General features: G+C 33.1%; 1 protein-coding gene across 1 annotated transcript in view; it reads left to right on the top strand.

The window, feature by feature from the left end:
* The window catches only part of LOC134542138 (WD repeat and FYVE domain-containing protein 2), a 48,562-nt gene extending 35,877 nt beyond the window's left edge, over nt 1–12,685 (top strand). The window contains exon 7 of the mRNA XM_063386117.1: nt 2,924–12,685. Within this exon, the coding sequence (XP_063242187.1) occupies nt 2,924–3,062 (139 nt within the window). The 3' untranslated portion in view covers nt 3,063–12,685. The remainder of the gene's footprint in view (nt 1–2,923) is intronic.
* Nucleotides 12,686–18,434: the final 5,749 nt, after the last annotated feature.

Genomic DNA, 18,434 nt, shown 5'->3' with positions numbered 1-18,434 from the left:
CTTTCAAACAAAGAACCATGGCAAGAAAAAATACAAAAGAAAATTATGTGAACACTTACAAAACCAGTAATAAATAGGTATCAGCAACTTTAAAATGACTTAGTTAAATGGAAGTAAACAAATTATAAATATTTTACAACATTAACTCATGTAAATTATGATCATTAAACATGTTGCAAATGCCCAAATAACTTTTAAAAGAATAAACAGCTGTTATTTACATGTCATAAAAAACCTCACCAGGTACTAAATATGATCAGAAAACATGTTAAATCTTTAATCAAACTACCGTATTGGTCCGAAAATAGGCAGACCCCTTCTACAGCACACTCAAAATCAGGGAAAAATAATTTTTAACTAACTAAAATGATTATCAGCAGCATATTACCACAGTAACACTTCAACTAAGTATTTATTGAACGGACAAAATGTGTTATTCTTCCGTTTATCTTCACATTCTTTTGTAGTGGTGCCAACATTTTATATGGCAATGGCTACATTTTCTAAGTTCATAGAAATTGTGACGTAAAAACATTTACTGGTACATTTATTTTGACGTAAAAAACCCAAAATGGTTTCATGTAAAACGTGTATGAATCGACCATAAAACAGCCAATATTGCAAATAGGTTTTATTGTTCTTGTTACTGTTGGTATGTACCGGTATTTGTTTATTCGTGTCGCAACTACAAGTTGCCAACACTGGTGCCATTTATTTATTTTGATTTTCCTGTGGTAGAAGAGTAAATAAAGCATACTGCGGTAAATAACCTTACGGCAAAATTGCTGTTTTTACTAATTGTTTACTGTAAATACCACATTTTACAAGCAAATAAAATTACCGCAGCCTGTTAAATACAGTTCAAAAATAACCAGACCGAGCTTTTAAAAGCTATGTGCTACAAGTGACCACATCTGTGTACTTAACTTAAAATATGATACGTTATTGGGGTTAAATGTGTTTACTAAATTTTTAAGTTGGAAAAATTACTAATTCCACGTAAGTACGGCGTAATTTTAGGTCAATGAATTGTATATCTGATAACATTTTTATGCCATAAGTGATTCTCCTTGAAATGTATGTGTTTTATTATACTATTTTGGCTAGTGCCCCATTATAGTCAGACTCTAGATTTCAAGGTTGACAAAACTGGCAAAAAAGGTCGGCCTATTTTCGGACCAATACGGTATTTAACAAGTGGGGAGGGCTGTAGTCTGGATCGTTACAAATCCTAAAAGATAAAAATATTACTAAAACATAGCTTTCTGTGTACTGAATTTGTCAGTTCTACCAGCTAGTTGCAGCTAGGCATCTTCAAATCAAGAATTTTTAGTTTGAATTGAATTTTGAGGAGAATCACAAATTGTTCACTAATGAGGAGAGGGGGTGATATTCCTTTGTGAGAGTAAAGTACTTTACATTAGCAGTCTACCCTGTAAAGAAAAAACCCATCAAATAAGAGGCACAACAGATACTCAGAACCGCTAAGGCAGCGTCAGCCATCGGTTAGAGAGTCTGACTATAATGCTGGCAATCTGGTTCGATACCATTATGGATACTTTATTTTTCATTGGTTCCATGAAAATTCATGTGTATTTATTGAAAGTTTTTAGCATGATAACAGTGTCTCATTTAGAACTAAGATGCTTTAGTGAGCTGGCGCATGGTCTAATACTTTCATGCAAATACATATAACTAATACATAAGACTGGAAGCCATGATTTTAACAACCCTTCACAGTACTTTTATTTTTTATTGAGTTTGAATTTATAGTAATATCAATGAAATTTTCTGCCCTACATATCTTTTTTCTTGCTACATAATCGCGTTGAATAGCATTGTGCCCTAAAACAAGTATCGTGTTTTATTGCATAATCATCGCACATTTTATACTAAAATCAAGTTTGAAAATTAGGGGTGCAACTTTTATGGGAAAATTTTTTTATTTTGTTAGGTAAAGTTATTCTTAAAAACAAAATCCATTCATGGAAAGTTTGTTTATTTAAAAAGTGGAGTATACAAGTTCACGCCAAACAATTTAAATTAATAAGTCATGCAACAAAAACCTTTCTTTAACTTTAAATAGAAAAACAAAACCTGTGACCCTAATGCAAGCCTGAACAAACACATAACCATTGTCGTAGTACACACTTACACAATAGAGTGTGGGCCTTCAAATGTAGTTAACTCAGCACTCGACAGAGAGCGTGTGTTGCATGCAATCGGCGAGCTATCAATATTGATATTCGACTATGTGTGCGCGCTCTATATGGGAAGTAACATAACCAAACATGAATGATGCCAACTAGCGCTGGCTACATTTTTATAAGCGGTACACCACAGTGTCGCAGAACAGATAAAGATTGTAACGTTTAAAAATGTCTTTAAAAGAAAATTTACACATCAGACAATTTTGTATTTCCGTTAATTAAATAAGTACTTAAGTGGTAATGCCAGAATAAATATTATATTTATACTTTAAAATACATCATTTTATACAGAAAAAATATCTACACAAAATGCTCGGAATCTAATAGCGGGACCAAAAACATCATGCAACGTTTACGTGAGAGGTTTTTTTTTTTCCAAATTTTGACGCCCTCAAATATTGGTGCGACAATTATGCATTAAAACAGGGTAACTCATTGCATTACAGAAACAGTTTTTTTTTTTTTTTTAATTCAAAACACAACCAGCAAACAGTATGCTGACAATGACGTGACTTGAATACATAAAACATTTACTTGTGTAACTTTGACGCTGCCCCACTTTTCATTTCCATTAAATTAAATATAATTTTGGTATTATATTTGTTATAATATTCTTATTGAAATATTAGGCACTGAGGTGAATTTAATATTCTTACATGTATTTGTTATGATGTATGTACGTATCTCTAGGTAGTTATTGCAAATGGTTACAGCCACACACCTATGGCGATATTCCACGATGCCAAACATAGCATTGTGTACATGGATTTGGATGAACCTCGGAAGCGGCTTCTTACCGTCGGCCAAGACCGCCTGATCAAGATATGGGACATCTCAGCCCTGTTCCAGTGAAGACTGAATCATCGAAGTTCTCCACCCTTGTGATAGGATAGACACAAGTAACATGCTGGCTGTATGTTAATGTGCGTGGGTGTGCGTGAGTATGATGGTAACGTTTTCCTCGTGTGTTCCGTGGTGCTGTCATTTCGGATATTTGCAAGTTTTGTGTTGCCATAGTTGCATGCATCATCCACAGAAAATTTAAGTTCTGTTGCATAGGGGATTAAAATTTGTATTTTTTTCTGTACTGTATGTACTCAAATGTAAGAAAATTATATTTTACTAAACAAAGGTGTTTCAAAATTCTCCACTTGTGGTGCTGTTGGAATCACACTAGATGTTTTCCAACTCACATCTTTAGTTCATGGTACCTATTTACTGCACTGTGCACTGTGCACTTGAATAGGTTCTTTAAATACAGTTTAAAACTGTAACTACCTTATTATTGTGTTAGTGAAAAAATGTTGAAGCAATACATACTTTTTTTTTGTTCTGTAACTTTAGATATTGTATTTATAAAATATTTAATATATTTCACTATCTTAATGAATTTAAATGCTTTAAATAATTTCTTTATCAAAGTTAAATGCTTGAATGTATGTATGTCTTGTCTGGCATTCGAATCATGTTGAATTCGAGTACCTAGGTGCAGTTTTTATTCCTCTGTATTACTAGTACAGACAACAAGCATCTAATATTTCCATGGATTACCTTAAAATGGGTAAAGTATCTGCTCCAGTAAAATATTTACTGTCAATGAGGTGATAAATGCAATTATGGTAACGTTTCATGTAATAATGTTCTACACTAGAGAAATCACATTATTTTTGATTCATTAGGCTATTGTGACTTGTTAGCTTTACTGTAGAGTATTTAATTTTTATTCCATTGTCACTTGGTTTGTATGTTTAAGACTGAAAATACATTATACTGGTTGCATGTGAATAAATAATTGTAATATATAGTGTGCAGGTTTATATTTGTCTTAAAAAAAGTATAGTTTGAAAATGCTTGTCATGATTGTAATTTTCGCTTCCTAATATATTCTTTACTAAAATTATGTATTAATGTTTGGTTTTATTTTCTATATATCAAGAAACAATTCATGAGTTAAGTCTTGATCATTTCTGAATTAATTTAATTAGAGGATCAGCTCAATAGAAAGAAAATTTAAAAATGAATACGGTGAGACCATGTTATAACATTTGTTTACATTTTCCTGCTTGTAAATCTTGCTGTAGTTTACCCCAGATTAATTTCTTTCTGGAATTTAACAAGGTTCAAAGTTTTCATTTGTTTGAAGTTGTGCATCACTTCAGATTAATGATTCCACTACACATTTTCTTCATAAAAAATTATTTCCATCCACAGTTTTTATGAATAATGTACATTATAAAGTGCTTTGTTCTGGAAATACTCAAATGGACTTTTTGACAGATTGTTAATATCATCCTGCGTGTGGGAATCTCTAAGTTATTGAGTGAGATGTTGCTAATTTTTTTGTTGTTTGCTTGCTGCTGTAATGAACAACTTGAAATTGGGTTGATCCTAGTAGTTCAAATAATGGCCGGTGGAAGCGCCACTGTCGGCTTTGGAACACAGAATGTAAATAAACAGTTGTTAATGAAATAATTTGTATTAAAGAGTTGTCATGGACAAAATTGTCATTTGATTTGAATTCTTTCAATGTTAGATATCATTTAAGCTTTGTCAGTCAATTGACAGCGACATGCAGGAAGGAAATTTTTGTGAAAGCCTATTGCTAGCAAAACAAAGTAAAATATTAAAATGCCAGATTTATTTATTTATTTTTTTCATTCATTGTGCATTTGCAGGCACACATACAATTTTATAATAACGTAATTCAAAAGTCAATCTGTTCAAAAATGGTATTTAAACTGTGAACATGTTGAAATGGTAGTAATAATTCAAATTGCTTCAACATTGAACTCAGAAATACCATTTTCAGACTTGTGTCTATTTTTACGTAAAAGCAGCTTCACTCCAAAATTACAGCTTCTAGGCTATATTGCAGGTGTTGACGTGTACAATTTTCATGATTTAGTTATGAGTTTTTATGTGGTTCATGCGCTGCATAATTTGATACAGAAAAATGAAAATGTATAATTTTTCAGACTTACTTGATACATTTGGTTTGTCTGTTACCAAGTTGTGTTATAATTATATAATTAGGTAGTACTGGCTGTTAGGTTTAAGCTGCCGGTTCAAATGCTTGGTTTTAATCTTAGTTTTAGTGTTTATTTCTCAATTTAAATGTAAATATGTAGCTCATAGAAACATGAAACTATCTTTATTCAGTAAATAGTTCTCAGACATAATTATTTTTAATATTCTAGGACTACTTACATTTGATGTGTAGCCAAGTTTTCTGGTGGGAAGGGGTGGTGTGGTTCAGTTTCCTTGAAGATCTGATAGTAAAAGGAACTGTCTTTAAAAATATTTTTCTGGAATCTGCAGTGACAAAGTGTTTTGAGCATACACACACGTGCGCTAATTTTTTTTTTTATATAAAGAAAAGGTGTGAAACGCTAGTTTAGGCATAAAAATACAAACTCTTTAACAAAGAGGGTTGGAAAAAATCTTGCACTATGATTTAAGTGCTCTAATGGGAGAGTATTAAATGGTTTCATGTGGCCACATGCAGCATTAGGCAGCGACTGTTGTGTCCCACAGATCCTCCCCTTTTCACGTCTATCACGTGACACCGTGCATCAGAGGGTGGGTACCTCTGATCGTCCATTAATGGTGCTTCTGAGAATTTTGTTGTGGGCTAGGCCTCTGTGGAGTCTTAAGTTTCCAGTTTGCATGTAATATGAAGATAATTATTTAAATGATTGCTCACTTAGAGCAAATTAAGAATTCTTGAATGATCACAAAAAAAAAGAGAAATTTTGTATATATGACTTATTTAAAATATAATGGAATACACTTTCTTGCGATTAATAAAATTGTCAAATATGTTTGAACTATACATATTAAAAATGACAAATGAGTAACAATGAAATTTGAAATTTTTTTGTTCCTCTGAACCAAAGGATGAAAGAAAATAAACTGAGTAGGAATTTAACTTGATAATGTTATAGTTGGTTACCACCATATTCTGGTACAAGAAACTTGTCAACAGTGAACCTTGACAAAAAATTTTTAGTCATGCTGTGCACCATTAAATAGAATGAAAAACAAAACCATTATGGTAAAATGTGTGGCAGGTGCTTCTATTTACAACCACCTTCTTTACTGGCCGAATACCAAAGAGATGATGATACATGAGATCTCTACTCATAGAAAGTACAATCTGTCACTAACGAAGGCTCACACGCCACTGATGTAAGGCGAAGGTTGCTTACGCCGGCTGGTTAGTTGGAAGGGAAGAATCACTGCAGCATCTCAGCACTAGCATCCATTATTGGATTACATGGTGCGCAAATTTGAATTTGCAGATTAGAATGCTTTCGGTTATCCAATGCTCTACTGTATACCCGAACATGACTAGGCACAGTATTTTTAAAGCTAAAATAAACTAGTTCAGCTCTAAATTACTTTCTCCCTAATAGTGCAAACATGTGTGCTAAATAAAAAAAATGAGGGCAGCAATTTTAAAGTACAAAAATAAAAGTTGTTTCTTCTCAGTTTCTTGTCAACTAGATATTTGTGTCTGTTATCAATGGTATAAATATTACCAAAAAATGGTATTCCACTCAAATACGTTTTCCTTCAATGTTTAATGTCTATGCATTCCAAAATTTGTTTATTCTGTAATTGTTTCCAGAACCAAACACATGTTGACACTATTCACTTCAGTACAATAATTGATTTACTTTTGAATGAACATTTTTGGGATCTAATTTCATAATCTTACGACCACATACAAAAGGCATTCTCACGAGCCTAGTGAACTGTTTAGCATGCGTTGAGCAAAGTGAAACGTTTACATTTTTGTAAACATAAACAAGTTTATTTCACCCTGAATCTAATTGTAATGTAAATAGTGGAACTACTGTTCTTGATATGCTGACATTCTAATTTGGTGTAAAACAGTTTTTGAACTTTTTTGTTTTGTTTGATTTATAAACTTTATTCAGAAACAACATGGACTTTCATTTTGGGGACACTGGGTACAGAACCACCTTTCCTATTATTTTCTTTCAAATTCTTTCCTTTTGTTGTTGTGAATGTGAAATTTTTATAGATTTTTTAGGATTTCAGGAGGGATATATACATTATTTCTTCCCCTTGCATACACCCCTGAGTGTAGGTTAGAAAACTGTAAGGTTCTGAAGTTTCATGTAGGTCTATGCCTGTCTCAAATGTACTGTAAATTCTCTGTATGTACTTGGGGATGTGTGTTGTTACTGTGCATTAGTAGACTGTGTATGTCAATAGTTTTTTTTTTGTTGTTGGCATCCAGCATGTTTAGGATAATGTAATCTTGTTTTCCAGTTTACAACGAATTTAGATTTTGCTAATCATGAACTTTTGTAACATGTATGGTATCTGCAAAATGTGTTTTCGCAGTTGAAATACAAGGAAAAAAATTATATGTTTGGTTAATATTAGCTTAATTCATTCTCATATCAATGCTATACGGTAGAATCTCGTTATAAAGTACATCAATAAAGCCTCAACTTTCATACTTAGTAGTGAAAGTACTTTATTCTGAAAGTCTATATATTTACCTTTAAAATGTAGTATTTTTAAATTTTTAAAAATAAAGTAGTAGGGGATCAAATGATACATTAGCTTGGAAGCAAATATTTGTAAAACAACAAGAATTAAAAAAAAAATTACTGAACTTAATTCAGTAGCCTAAATTCTAGGCCTACATGTACAAAATTTATATCTGTCGAACACAAAATGACAAATGGGTTAAACTATTTTGCAGATATATACATTTATGGAGATAGAATTCTTAACGATTCTTGTAAGGGATAAAAATTAATAATAATGTACATTTATATTAAAGAACCCCTGCACAAACACAGTAACAATTATGTATGTAAAATTTTCCTGATAACTGGAAAAGAATGGTCGCTGTATTGAAAGGTAGGATACGTTTTTAATGTTAAAGTGAAATATTTTTACATTGTTTACATTGGTGTTTTGAGCGTGAATTTAAAACATACGTTGAACTGAAAGATACATTATTCTGAAGTACGTTGTAATGGAATTTCACTGTACATCATTCTCACCACATGTGCATGATTAAGCTTAATGGTTAATATCTGTTTTGTATCGATTTAAACTTGGGGATGTTTTGAAATTAACTTCACTCTATACTGATTGTCAATTGTGAAATTAATTAGCCTCAATTCTAGTTAATACTCCATAACACTTCAAATAATGATGATCATAGAGTGTAGAACAAATTTTACATAATGAAAAAAACTAAAATAAAGTCAAATAATTTTAATGTGAAGTAATTGAATAAAAAAATTTTTTTTCCAAAATAATATATATAAATTTCTACAGGTAACTAACTCAACTGCTGTAAGTAATCTTACTCTCCATTTTTACTGCATTTAGTTAATTACCTACCTAATTTGTAAATAAACATGTGAAGATGTGCTGTACATTGTATTGATGGAGCTGTGCAAACTGGTTTTTTTATTTGTTCCAGCTGATAATTTACCACAAATTACTAGAACCAAATTTTTGAGATATCAAACAGGCCTAGGTCTAACTGCATTAAAATTTTTATTTTGTTAATACTTATAACAGTTTTATAATAAGTCTTAACTTTTACACCAAAATATTTTTTTCAACAGAATCAACAAAGTACATATATTTAAAATATTTCACAAATACTTGGATTCGAAAAATCAAATCTATTCATTCTACTAATTTTGTATTCGGAATAAGGATAATTTTTTTTATTAAATATAATACGGATAGCACAATTCTTTTGTGGCACAGATAATGGGCACTTGCTTCAAGATTTATCTTTTGCTTTTTGAAGCAACATGACATGAAAGAAAGTCCAGAATTATACCACTTCACTCAATGTTATTGGTAAGTAAACATTTAAAAATGTTAAAAAAAAAAAAAAAAGGTGTTTTTTAATATAGAAGAACCACATCTTCTATATTAGATTATTCTTTCAAAAATTACATAGTATAATTGGTTAAGACCACCACTGTTTGCACATGAGGAAAATAGTATCTTCAACATTGTTTATGACAGTTTCTTGCATATCATAAAATTTTATTTTTATTCTTCAATGTTTTGAGTATTATTATATATTTTTTTGGCCTACTGTCTCATGTGCACAAACTGGTTTCTTGATGTGCAAGTGGAATGAACGTGCTGTTTCCGAATAACTCAGCCTGAAGGATCCTTGAGAAATGCATATAAAAGGATATCAGTCATTGTCAGCCATTTGTTCGTCATCCGATAGTTGCAAGGACCTTACAGAATCACCGATTTCGTTTAGGGACATATTACCCGTGTACTTTGGTGCATCTCTGGGGCCTTGCAGGTGTTTGTGACACTATATTTGGTAGAAATGTAAAAAAATTCTTGTTTAGCCAGCGAACTGCTGTCTAAACCCTTCGATGTTTCTTAATACTGTCAAATAATTAACTTGTACATGTAAAATTTGAAAATTTACCTTAAAATGAATGTGTTAAAATTTGTAAATTTAAATGACTGCTGAAAAAGCATTTCTTTGTTACCAAGTTGTGTTGGCTTCAAAAGATTTACAATACCCTTTTACGCTAGTCTCTCTAAATGCAGCCGTGAAATAAAATAATCCTTAGATTAAGGCTAAATTGCTAAAGTGCACGTCTTTACTATTCGGAATCAGCAAGTGATTACCTAATATTTTCTCAGTTTGTTTTCTTTTTGGCTAAGCCAGGTTAGGTAGTGGTGGTCTACTGAGTGTTACAACAATGGGATAGTAAATAAAAACAGGCCCCACAAATTGTGCTTGTAATATTTAACTATTTAAATAAAATTACTCATTTATTTTTGAACCTTGATATCTGGATTTGGATTCAAGGGATAAATTAGAGGTCCTGTTTGTGATTCTAATTGGAGATTTGTCTTCTAGAAATTTGGGAACTGACCTATCAGTAATTATGTATTGACTTTATAAACAGTATTACCATCATTCATTTTTACACCGTAATTGTCAGTTCTCTACATTACATCCAATATTTTATAAATTATTCCAGGTTTCTTACACTAAATTAATGTTGCATCCGTGCATGTAATGGGGAGTTTGTTAATTTGTTATAATATGGCATAAAGTGTGCATTATTTATTCAACATACCATCTTAATGTTGAAGTACAGCACAATTTAAAAATTTAGCCAGACAGGAAACAATAGGTAATGATAAGCTGACATAGCATTCTGTGGTTAATAGACTGAATTAGAGCTTTTGTTAATTTTGCCGATCATTATGATCAGCAAAATGTAGCCGATTATTTGAGCTGATCATTGGTCTCCTACTGCAAACTTATAACATTGAATAATTAGGTACCTATACCTAACAACTTTCCATGTTTGTTTACGGTACTTTTCGGGAAGAAAATTCAATTATTCATTGAAAAATAATAGGATTTAATAATTTAAAACTAACCACACACTAAAAAAAAATATACCAATAAAGTAAACAAATAGCGTGAGTTTTATAAACATTCAACAGTTACATACCTAAGTATCAATTTCCACGTATATTTACGATACTTTTGGTAAAATAATTTTCCATTATACTATTTGCAAAGTTATTTATCATTTACGAACCGAAAACTATGTATTTGTTTACCATTTACGGCGACTGTTGTTTAGGTTGGTTATGTGACGCCAGAGAATAGAGTAACGCGCGTCGCGCGACGAAATTCGTACGGATTAATGGCACTAGTAGTCTCGTGGTTAGTAAACATCTACCTCTTCCAGAATTCATCTATTTAGTTTTTTCTCGCTAAATATGGCCTATTGAAAGTTTTGTTTAGCGAAATTAATATTCTTATCCTGTTTAGCAGGAAATAGAGCTTATTTTTCTTTTGTATAAAAACCTGGTTGATGAAGAGGTTTGTTCCCCATTTAGTGGTTTTAGTATTCACAAATTAACTTACAATCGGGCATTATTGAAAGTTTGTTAGCGGCACTGGGGGGAAGGATGGGCAATAAAATTATCATCGCTGACGTCTACCGGCACACACAGATCACAGAATGACGGAGTTGTGATTAGGTGAAGATTTGGTTTGACCTTATTACATTTTAACGCAGTTAATTGTGTGTGCGTGTGTGTGGTGATTTATAAGTAATCATGTCAATGAAAAGTATTTTTGTCTGGGAATATTTCACTGTTTATAGTGATCCATCAAAAGCAATGTGTAATCAGAGGCAGTAGCGGATCCAGAGGCTAAGGGGCTCAAGCCCCCTCCAAAAGCATCTAGGTCCACTATTGTTTTAGTGTTTGCCTTGATAAAGCCTAGCCTCAGCTGAGTCAAGCCCCTCCCAAACCAAAATCCTGGATCCGCCACTGATCAGAGGTACTTGAAAGGCTCTAATCGGCTCAGAAGATTGGCAAGATCGGCATCGGCATGATCGGCAAAATAGGTGATCGGCCCAGCTCTAGACTGAATATTATCAAAGTTGCAGAAAAAAGTTGTTTGGGCAGGGAAGGGGTACAAGTACAGTACATCATATTGTGTTGCATACATGAAGTAACAAGTGGGTGAGAGAATGTTTTCAAAATGCTTGTATGCTTGTATGCTTGTATGCTTGTATACTTGTAGCAAGTGTGTTGACTGCAACCTCCCCCATCTTCTCTCTCTCCTTTCTATCCCCAAGCAGCAGGAAGTCATTTTTTTGAGAGCCATGGGAAAATGGTTAGGTTGGTTTGCACTGCTGTTTCTTGAGCCATCTCACAGGTAACAGTTTCTCCATTCAGTCATGCAGACATGCATAAAATTGGCATTAGAATATTAGTTACATATTTCTGGTGTTATGATTTTGTGTTCCTCTAAGATTTCCAGCAATGAATGAGTCTTACTCCAAAACTTTTCCCAAAATTAAAATGTTATAGTTATTCACATCAACTTCAATTATTAGTCAGAAAATAAATTAATAATTATTGTTATGGGATGATTACATTTATATAAAACTATTTAATTCTGTGTGTTCTTATTATAAATATGTATATACATTTTATGTTTGCCAGATTATCTGAGAAATATATTTATAAAAGTGTTGTTGAAGTATGTAAATTATAGCTGTAGAAACACCACCAAAACTTTCTATAGCATATCATTATTGGATGTGTGTTGAATATGCATGTAGGTCATGTTAAATTGTGAAACCTAGATTATTTGCACTATGTACCTAGGTAAAGTTTGCAATGAAAACAAATGATACAGAATTGTATTTTATTATGTAATACCATAGTTTATAGAGTATAAATCTAAATGTGTATTAGTAGCAACTAAGATGTTGTATATATTTTGAGGCCATTTATTTATATTTATAATGTATGTTTTCTTCTGAATTTTTAGACTTGTGTAACACACATTTTTTTTCTTACTAAGTACTCAGGATCTGGAATGAAGTGGTGTCCAGCTTGAATAACATTGCTAAGACTTGTAGAAATATTATATATTTTTAGAGGAATGTGTATTGTCTTCTTTGCCAAGCCTGTTCATGTGTTAAAGTGTAGCTTGAATGGAGAGCTATATAAGAACCATTTAATATACCTGTTTCCATAATGACTTAAAAGAAATCAGTTATTTATCTTTACTTAAGATGACAAAATATAGTGTGCATATTGCTATACAGGTTGTTCAGAAATTGCTGGGCATAAATGTAATGGGTGGCAGGGAATGCCAAAACAAGCAATTTTTGGTTAAAGAACAGATGTTTGGAAAAACAACCTGCAGTTACAGGCATGGACAGCAATGCACAAAATTTAATTTCATGCCCATTAGGCAACACTTATTGGTTGAGGGTACGTATGATCGATGTGCAGCGACATTCTTGCTGTCTGTGGGAAGCATGTAACGGGCCAGGCGCAGACGTTGACAGTTAAGTCATACAGACTGGCAGCCAGCAGTCTAATGTGCTGCATCCTTCGTGGTATGTAACTCCCGATTTCATTATTCAGTGCACGCCTGTCGTGGGAGCGTCTTCGGTAAATGCACACTGCAAACATACAGTCTGCCATACTATTGCTGTTTGAGCGATTTGGTGATTGTTAAGTGTGTACAGTGCTGCGATTATACAAAGCCAAACATTTAAGCATACCAATCTGTGCTGCACACAAGACTGTGGGCTGCTACTGCTTATGGCTAACTGTAAACATCTGTGTGTGCCTGACTTGTTCCACGAAGTATTTGAACGTAACGGTGCTGCAATCGTGTGACCTCTCAGCCAGTGAAGTGGTGCCTTATGGCACGTAAAATTCAATTTTTTATGCTACAATTTGCACCTTTAATTTTGCAGGGTTGCACTTCCAGATATTTTGATCCTTTACAAAAATTGCTAATTTTGGCATTCCCACTGCTACCCATTAAAGTTATGCCCAGAAATTTTGGAATAACATTCTCTATAAGCATGGATAAATCCATACTCAATGCAAATCACTCACTATAAATGTGAAAATTCAGACTTTATGAAGTTTTTTTTACAACATTATGCCGCTATTTGATTAATTGGTACAGGGTAGTCCAAGTTTTCACAACTTTCTCATTAAAAGAAGGTCAAATGATGCATCATAAAAAAAAAGTGTGTGTGTGTGTAACCTAGTACACGTGAAAGAAGTGAAACTTCTTTGCCAATTCAAACTTTGAGTCACAAGTACATCGTAAGGGGTAAAACGGCAGAGAGAAAGACAACTTTCCAAATAAACATGAATTAACAAAATTATTACTCACTTCAAAATAACAGCTCAGAATATCAATAATTATTGATCAATCAATTATGATTTTAATTTAAAAAAATTACTCATTGTTAAAATAAAATGTTAATTAAGATTTTCAGGACCCCAACTATAGCAAGAAAACAAATCTAACTACAATTTTATTCTCAACCATATTTACAATGTTACTTAGTATTACTTGGCAATACCATTTATACATTTTAATAAAAAGATAAACAGCACAAGGTTTTCGTGCTTTTATTTCTTTTTCAAGTATTTAAAAATTCTAACTTCTTTGTATTTATTAGAAATTAGATTAAACTGGAAATTAATTAATAAACATGAATTAACAAAATTAATATTCCACAATAACAGCTTGTCACAATCCACGACCTTCCGGCTAGCAAATGGATTCGGCCTGGAGTTGGGCATTCATAAAAACTTTTATAAATAATTTGGGTGCTAAAAATTAATTAAGTTCCAGAATACCATGTTACTGTCGTCTATTAAATTCTGAAATAATTTCTCAAGAGACAATTTATGTTAACGTAGTTTTATTAAAACTTGAAGATTCACAGTCAACGTGACAGCTATCTTGTGATCACGAAAGCCAGTACATTTAGCACATAACCTCTTCCCAGTCTTCAACAAAAGAAACACCTACGTCAACTTTTCGCAGGTACCGAAAAATAATTACTTTAAAAGACAGTTCCCGCTAATGTCCCGTGGTTATTTACAACAAATCAAAATGAAGCTTAAAGTTATAATTAATATTATTCACACAGTAATTGTTTAAACTTTTTTTAACTACCATATTCTTAGTTGGACTTAACATATTCTTAGTTGGACTTAACATATTCTTAGTTGGACTTAACATATTTACAGACTAGTTGGCTCATAATTATAATACAGTGTGTAATTTTGTTGGTAAAATAATAATTTGGGACGAATAATTACCTTGTCAAACTTAAGTATAAAAAGCATTAAACAAGCAAAAAATATTTAGTTGCACAGCTAAAACAATACTCATGTAACACTGTTTAACAACACTGATTTACATAAGTAATTAAAATAATACATACCATGATGTTTTATCGCATAATCGTCGCACCATTATTTTAGGACATCAAAATTTGTAGGGAAAAAAATTCTCGCATAAACATTGCATGACGTTTTTAGATTCCGAGCGCTTTGTGAAAGTTGTTGAAAGTTGTTTTCCCGTATAAAGCAATGTATTTTAAAGTTGAAATCTGATATTCATTCGGATGTTACCGCTTACTTATTTAATTAACAGAAATACTAAGTTATCTGATGAGTAAGTTTTCTTTTAAAAACATTTTCAAAGGTTATAACCTTTATCCTTTTTGTCTTCGTCACCGCTGTGTACCGCTTATAAAAATGTCGCCGGTGCTAGTTGGCATCATTCAAGTTTAGTTATGTAGATTCCCGTATGGAGCACGTGCACATGATACAGATAGCTCATCGATTGCATGCAACGCGCGCACTCTGTCTGGTGTCAAGTTAACTACATTTGATAGCCCTCACGTTCACGTCACAGTTTTGGTTTTTCTATTTAAAGTTGAACAAAATGTTTTTGTTGCATGACTTATTGATTTAAATTTATAACGGTTCATTATATACAAAAAATAAACATGTTCATCGCCGATTGTAATTTTGTTGTTTTTATTTTTTTTTTAAATAGAATGCATAGACAAATTGAACCCAATGTTACATTCACTCGTTTCACACGTACATCTGCCCGTCGAAAAACTGCTGGTAGCTCGTGCGAGGAAAATTAACGAAAAATAATAGCGTAGATTAAGTCCTTCAGTAATGTTTTACTGCAAGTACACGAAATGAGTGCGGCCTTAAACATGACCGCACCCAGCGAAAACGAATTTCGCCACGAGCCAAAACGCCTGCGAAGGTGGCCGTAATTTCCAATTATGTCCGAACAAAATATAACAAATAATTAGGTTAATTTAAGAATAGGCCTGGCTCCGACCACCAACGTGAAATTATCTCTTCAAATACTTCTACATCATCTGCGAGAAGCCACCGAACGCGACCTACTGGTGCAGCGATCGGCAGACGACTGGTGAAATCCTGCCACTGTCTCCTCCATGCAGGGAGTAGACGTCACATGACCTCACCGACCAATCACACACACGCTTCATTCACGCTTACAGATACAAGCCAATCACAGAACAAGTTACAATACATGAAAAAACCTTGTACACACAGAACTCTGGGCTTCCCCTGATCTGTCTCTCTTCAATTTCACATCGAAATCGGGGACTCCCATTCTCGTTCTCTCTCCCACACCGTGAGACAGCAGTTATCACTCAGTTCCCACGCAGTGGGGAAATTACCGTCTTTATCTCGGTTGGCGGGGAAGCACTGTTTCTTTCTCACTTACACTTACAGGTCTCTCATGCCTCTCTTTCTATCCATCACACCAGACACAGTCCCGTGTTCTAGAATCATTCCACACGTTAATGAACACTACAAAGTTACAAACAGCAATTATAATACAAATTACTTTACAAAATTAAAATCATTTAGAAATAACCTGAAAAAGTAGGCCTAAACAGGCAAAAATCTAGTACAGCGGCTCATTTGTGAATATGTAATTACATAAAAAATAGTAATGATTGAAAATGTCTAATAAAATAATAAATACCTTCTTAAAAACATAGCAAGTGAAAATAACATATATTAGTATCCATAACGTCTGATTATACTGTCTCATAACATACACACCACTCTAAAAACATTGACTTATTTATATTTTCCTACACAAAAAGAAGTTTAAAAGAAAATTATTTATCTTGGAGGGCAGGGTTCTGCAACGCTACAAATTGTTTGGCGTGCTTTTGTATACTCTACTTTTTAAATGAACGTACTTTTCTAGAATAAATTTTGTTTTTATGAATAACTTTACCTAACATAAAATGCTTTTTTTTCCACATAATCGTCGCACCCCTACTTTTCAAACTTGATTTTAGTATAAAAGGTGCGACAATTATGCGATAAAACACAGTACTAGAAAGAACACCACTTTCTTGCGAATATGGCCCGTGGCGCGGTGCACAACAATAAGCTCACACCCCATTGTGTTGCCCTCTGCCCAAAGACTCCCTGAAGTCGGGTGGCGTCAGGCGCAGGCGGGTCCCTACCGCCGCGACCCGCCTATCCCTGCAGCACGGCGGGGTTCAACATGAGCCGCACGCCGCCACGTGGAGCCCGCTCAAGGGAGCGAGGCCTGTGTTCTCTGCACCGTCCGCAACCTTTTAGAGTCAATATTGTTTCAGAACAATGTTTCATGAAAATTTTGATTTAAAATTCAGCCTTGAAATTTTACTCCCATCATGCCCAAAGAAGTTTCACTTGGAAAATGCATACTTACTGTACATTAATATGAACAAATATGGTTTCTTTGAATGTTTCATTAATCTAACCATTCTGATTTTATTGGCAAATCTCCAAATGCCCTGCAGTGCTGCTGTTTTCTACTTATTCTGCTATAACTCCAAGCCCTTCCGACTTCACCCCAGCTACTTCTTGCTCTGCCTCTAAACTACATTACTTATGCCACTTTGGAATGTGAATAAAGTAGAGGGGCAGGGGGAGAGAGTGCATGCTTATGGTGTTGCTAAGTCCTTTCTCTTTTGTGGCTGACAGTGAAGGCCAAACAAATATGACCATGAGCGATAACAAAGTTTTGTGTTGTCTTGTCAAAGTCTTGAACTTTCTAGCGTGAATATGGTTATGGCCCATGTCTAATAAATTAACATTTTAATGAGAAATCCTTTTATTATTCTTATCAAATCACTGTGAAAAATAAGATATTTTGATATAAAGGGGTTCGTAGGTATAAAAAAAATGTTACTCTTCCCGGGAACCATGAGTGGTTGTAAAAATTAGGTTTTACTTTACTTTTCATGTTCATCATGCAATGAACTTGTTTCATAACTAAGTAAATTGTTTTAAAATTTTGGCAATGAAAATACTGCAATCAATTTTAAAAACAAGTATCTTGCAGGAAAACATTTAGAACTACTTTTTTAAGAAAATGTTTTTGTATGTTATGAGTTAACTACATTTATGCAAAAATTGTTTAGCATTCAAGTTATAATTAAATTGGTTAATGTGACAGCCATAAAAATAATAGAGTAAAAAATATAGTCTTAACCTTTAATATTTACACACAGTAAAACCTCTAGCCAAAAGTTACACTTCTTTTAATAACTGATAAAACCACGGTATCATCAAAGCCTGTATAAAGCACATATTTCTCTCTTTTCTGTCATAGTTTGAGTTTTCAAGTGCACATAAACACATATCACATTTTAATGCTTTACAGTTGTACTGGACTTGATCACTACATACCTAGCTGCATCACTGGTGACATGGATGTTTCAATATATTATTATTTTTTATTAATATTTTTGCCTATTCTGAAGTGGACTTGTGAAAGGTTATTTACTAAATGAAATATTTATC

Source organism: Bacillus rossius, chromosome 1 (genome assembly GCF_032445375.1).
Source record: "Bacillus rossius redtenbacheri isolate Brsri chromosome 1, Brsri_v3, whole genome shotgun sequence".
Taxonomy (NCBI): Eukaryota; Metazoa; Arthropoda; class Insecta; order Phasmatodea; family Bacillidae; genus Bacillus; species Bacillus rossius.
Note: the sequence above shows the minus strand (reverse complement) of the source record. Positions and strands in the feature narration are given on the sequence as shown.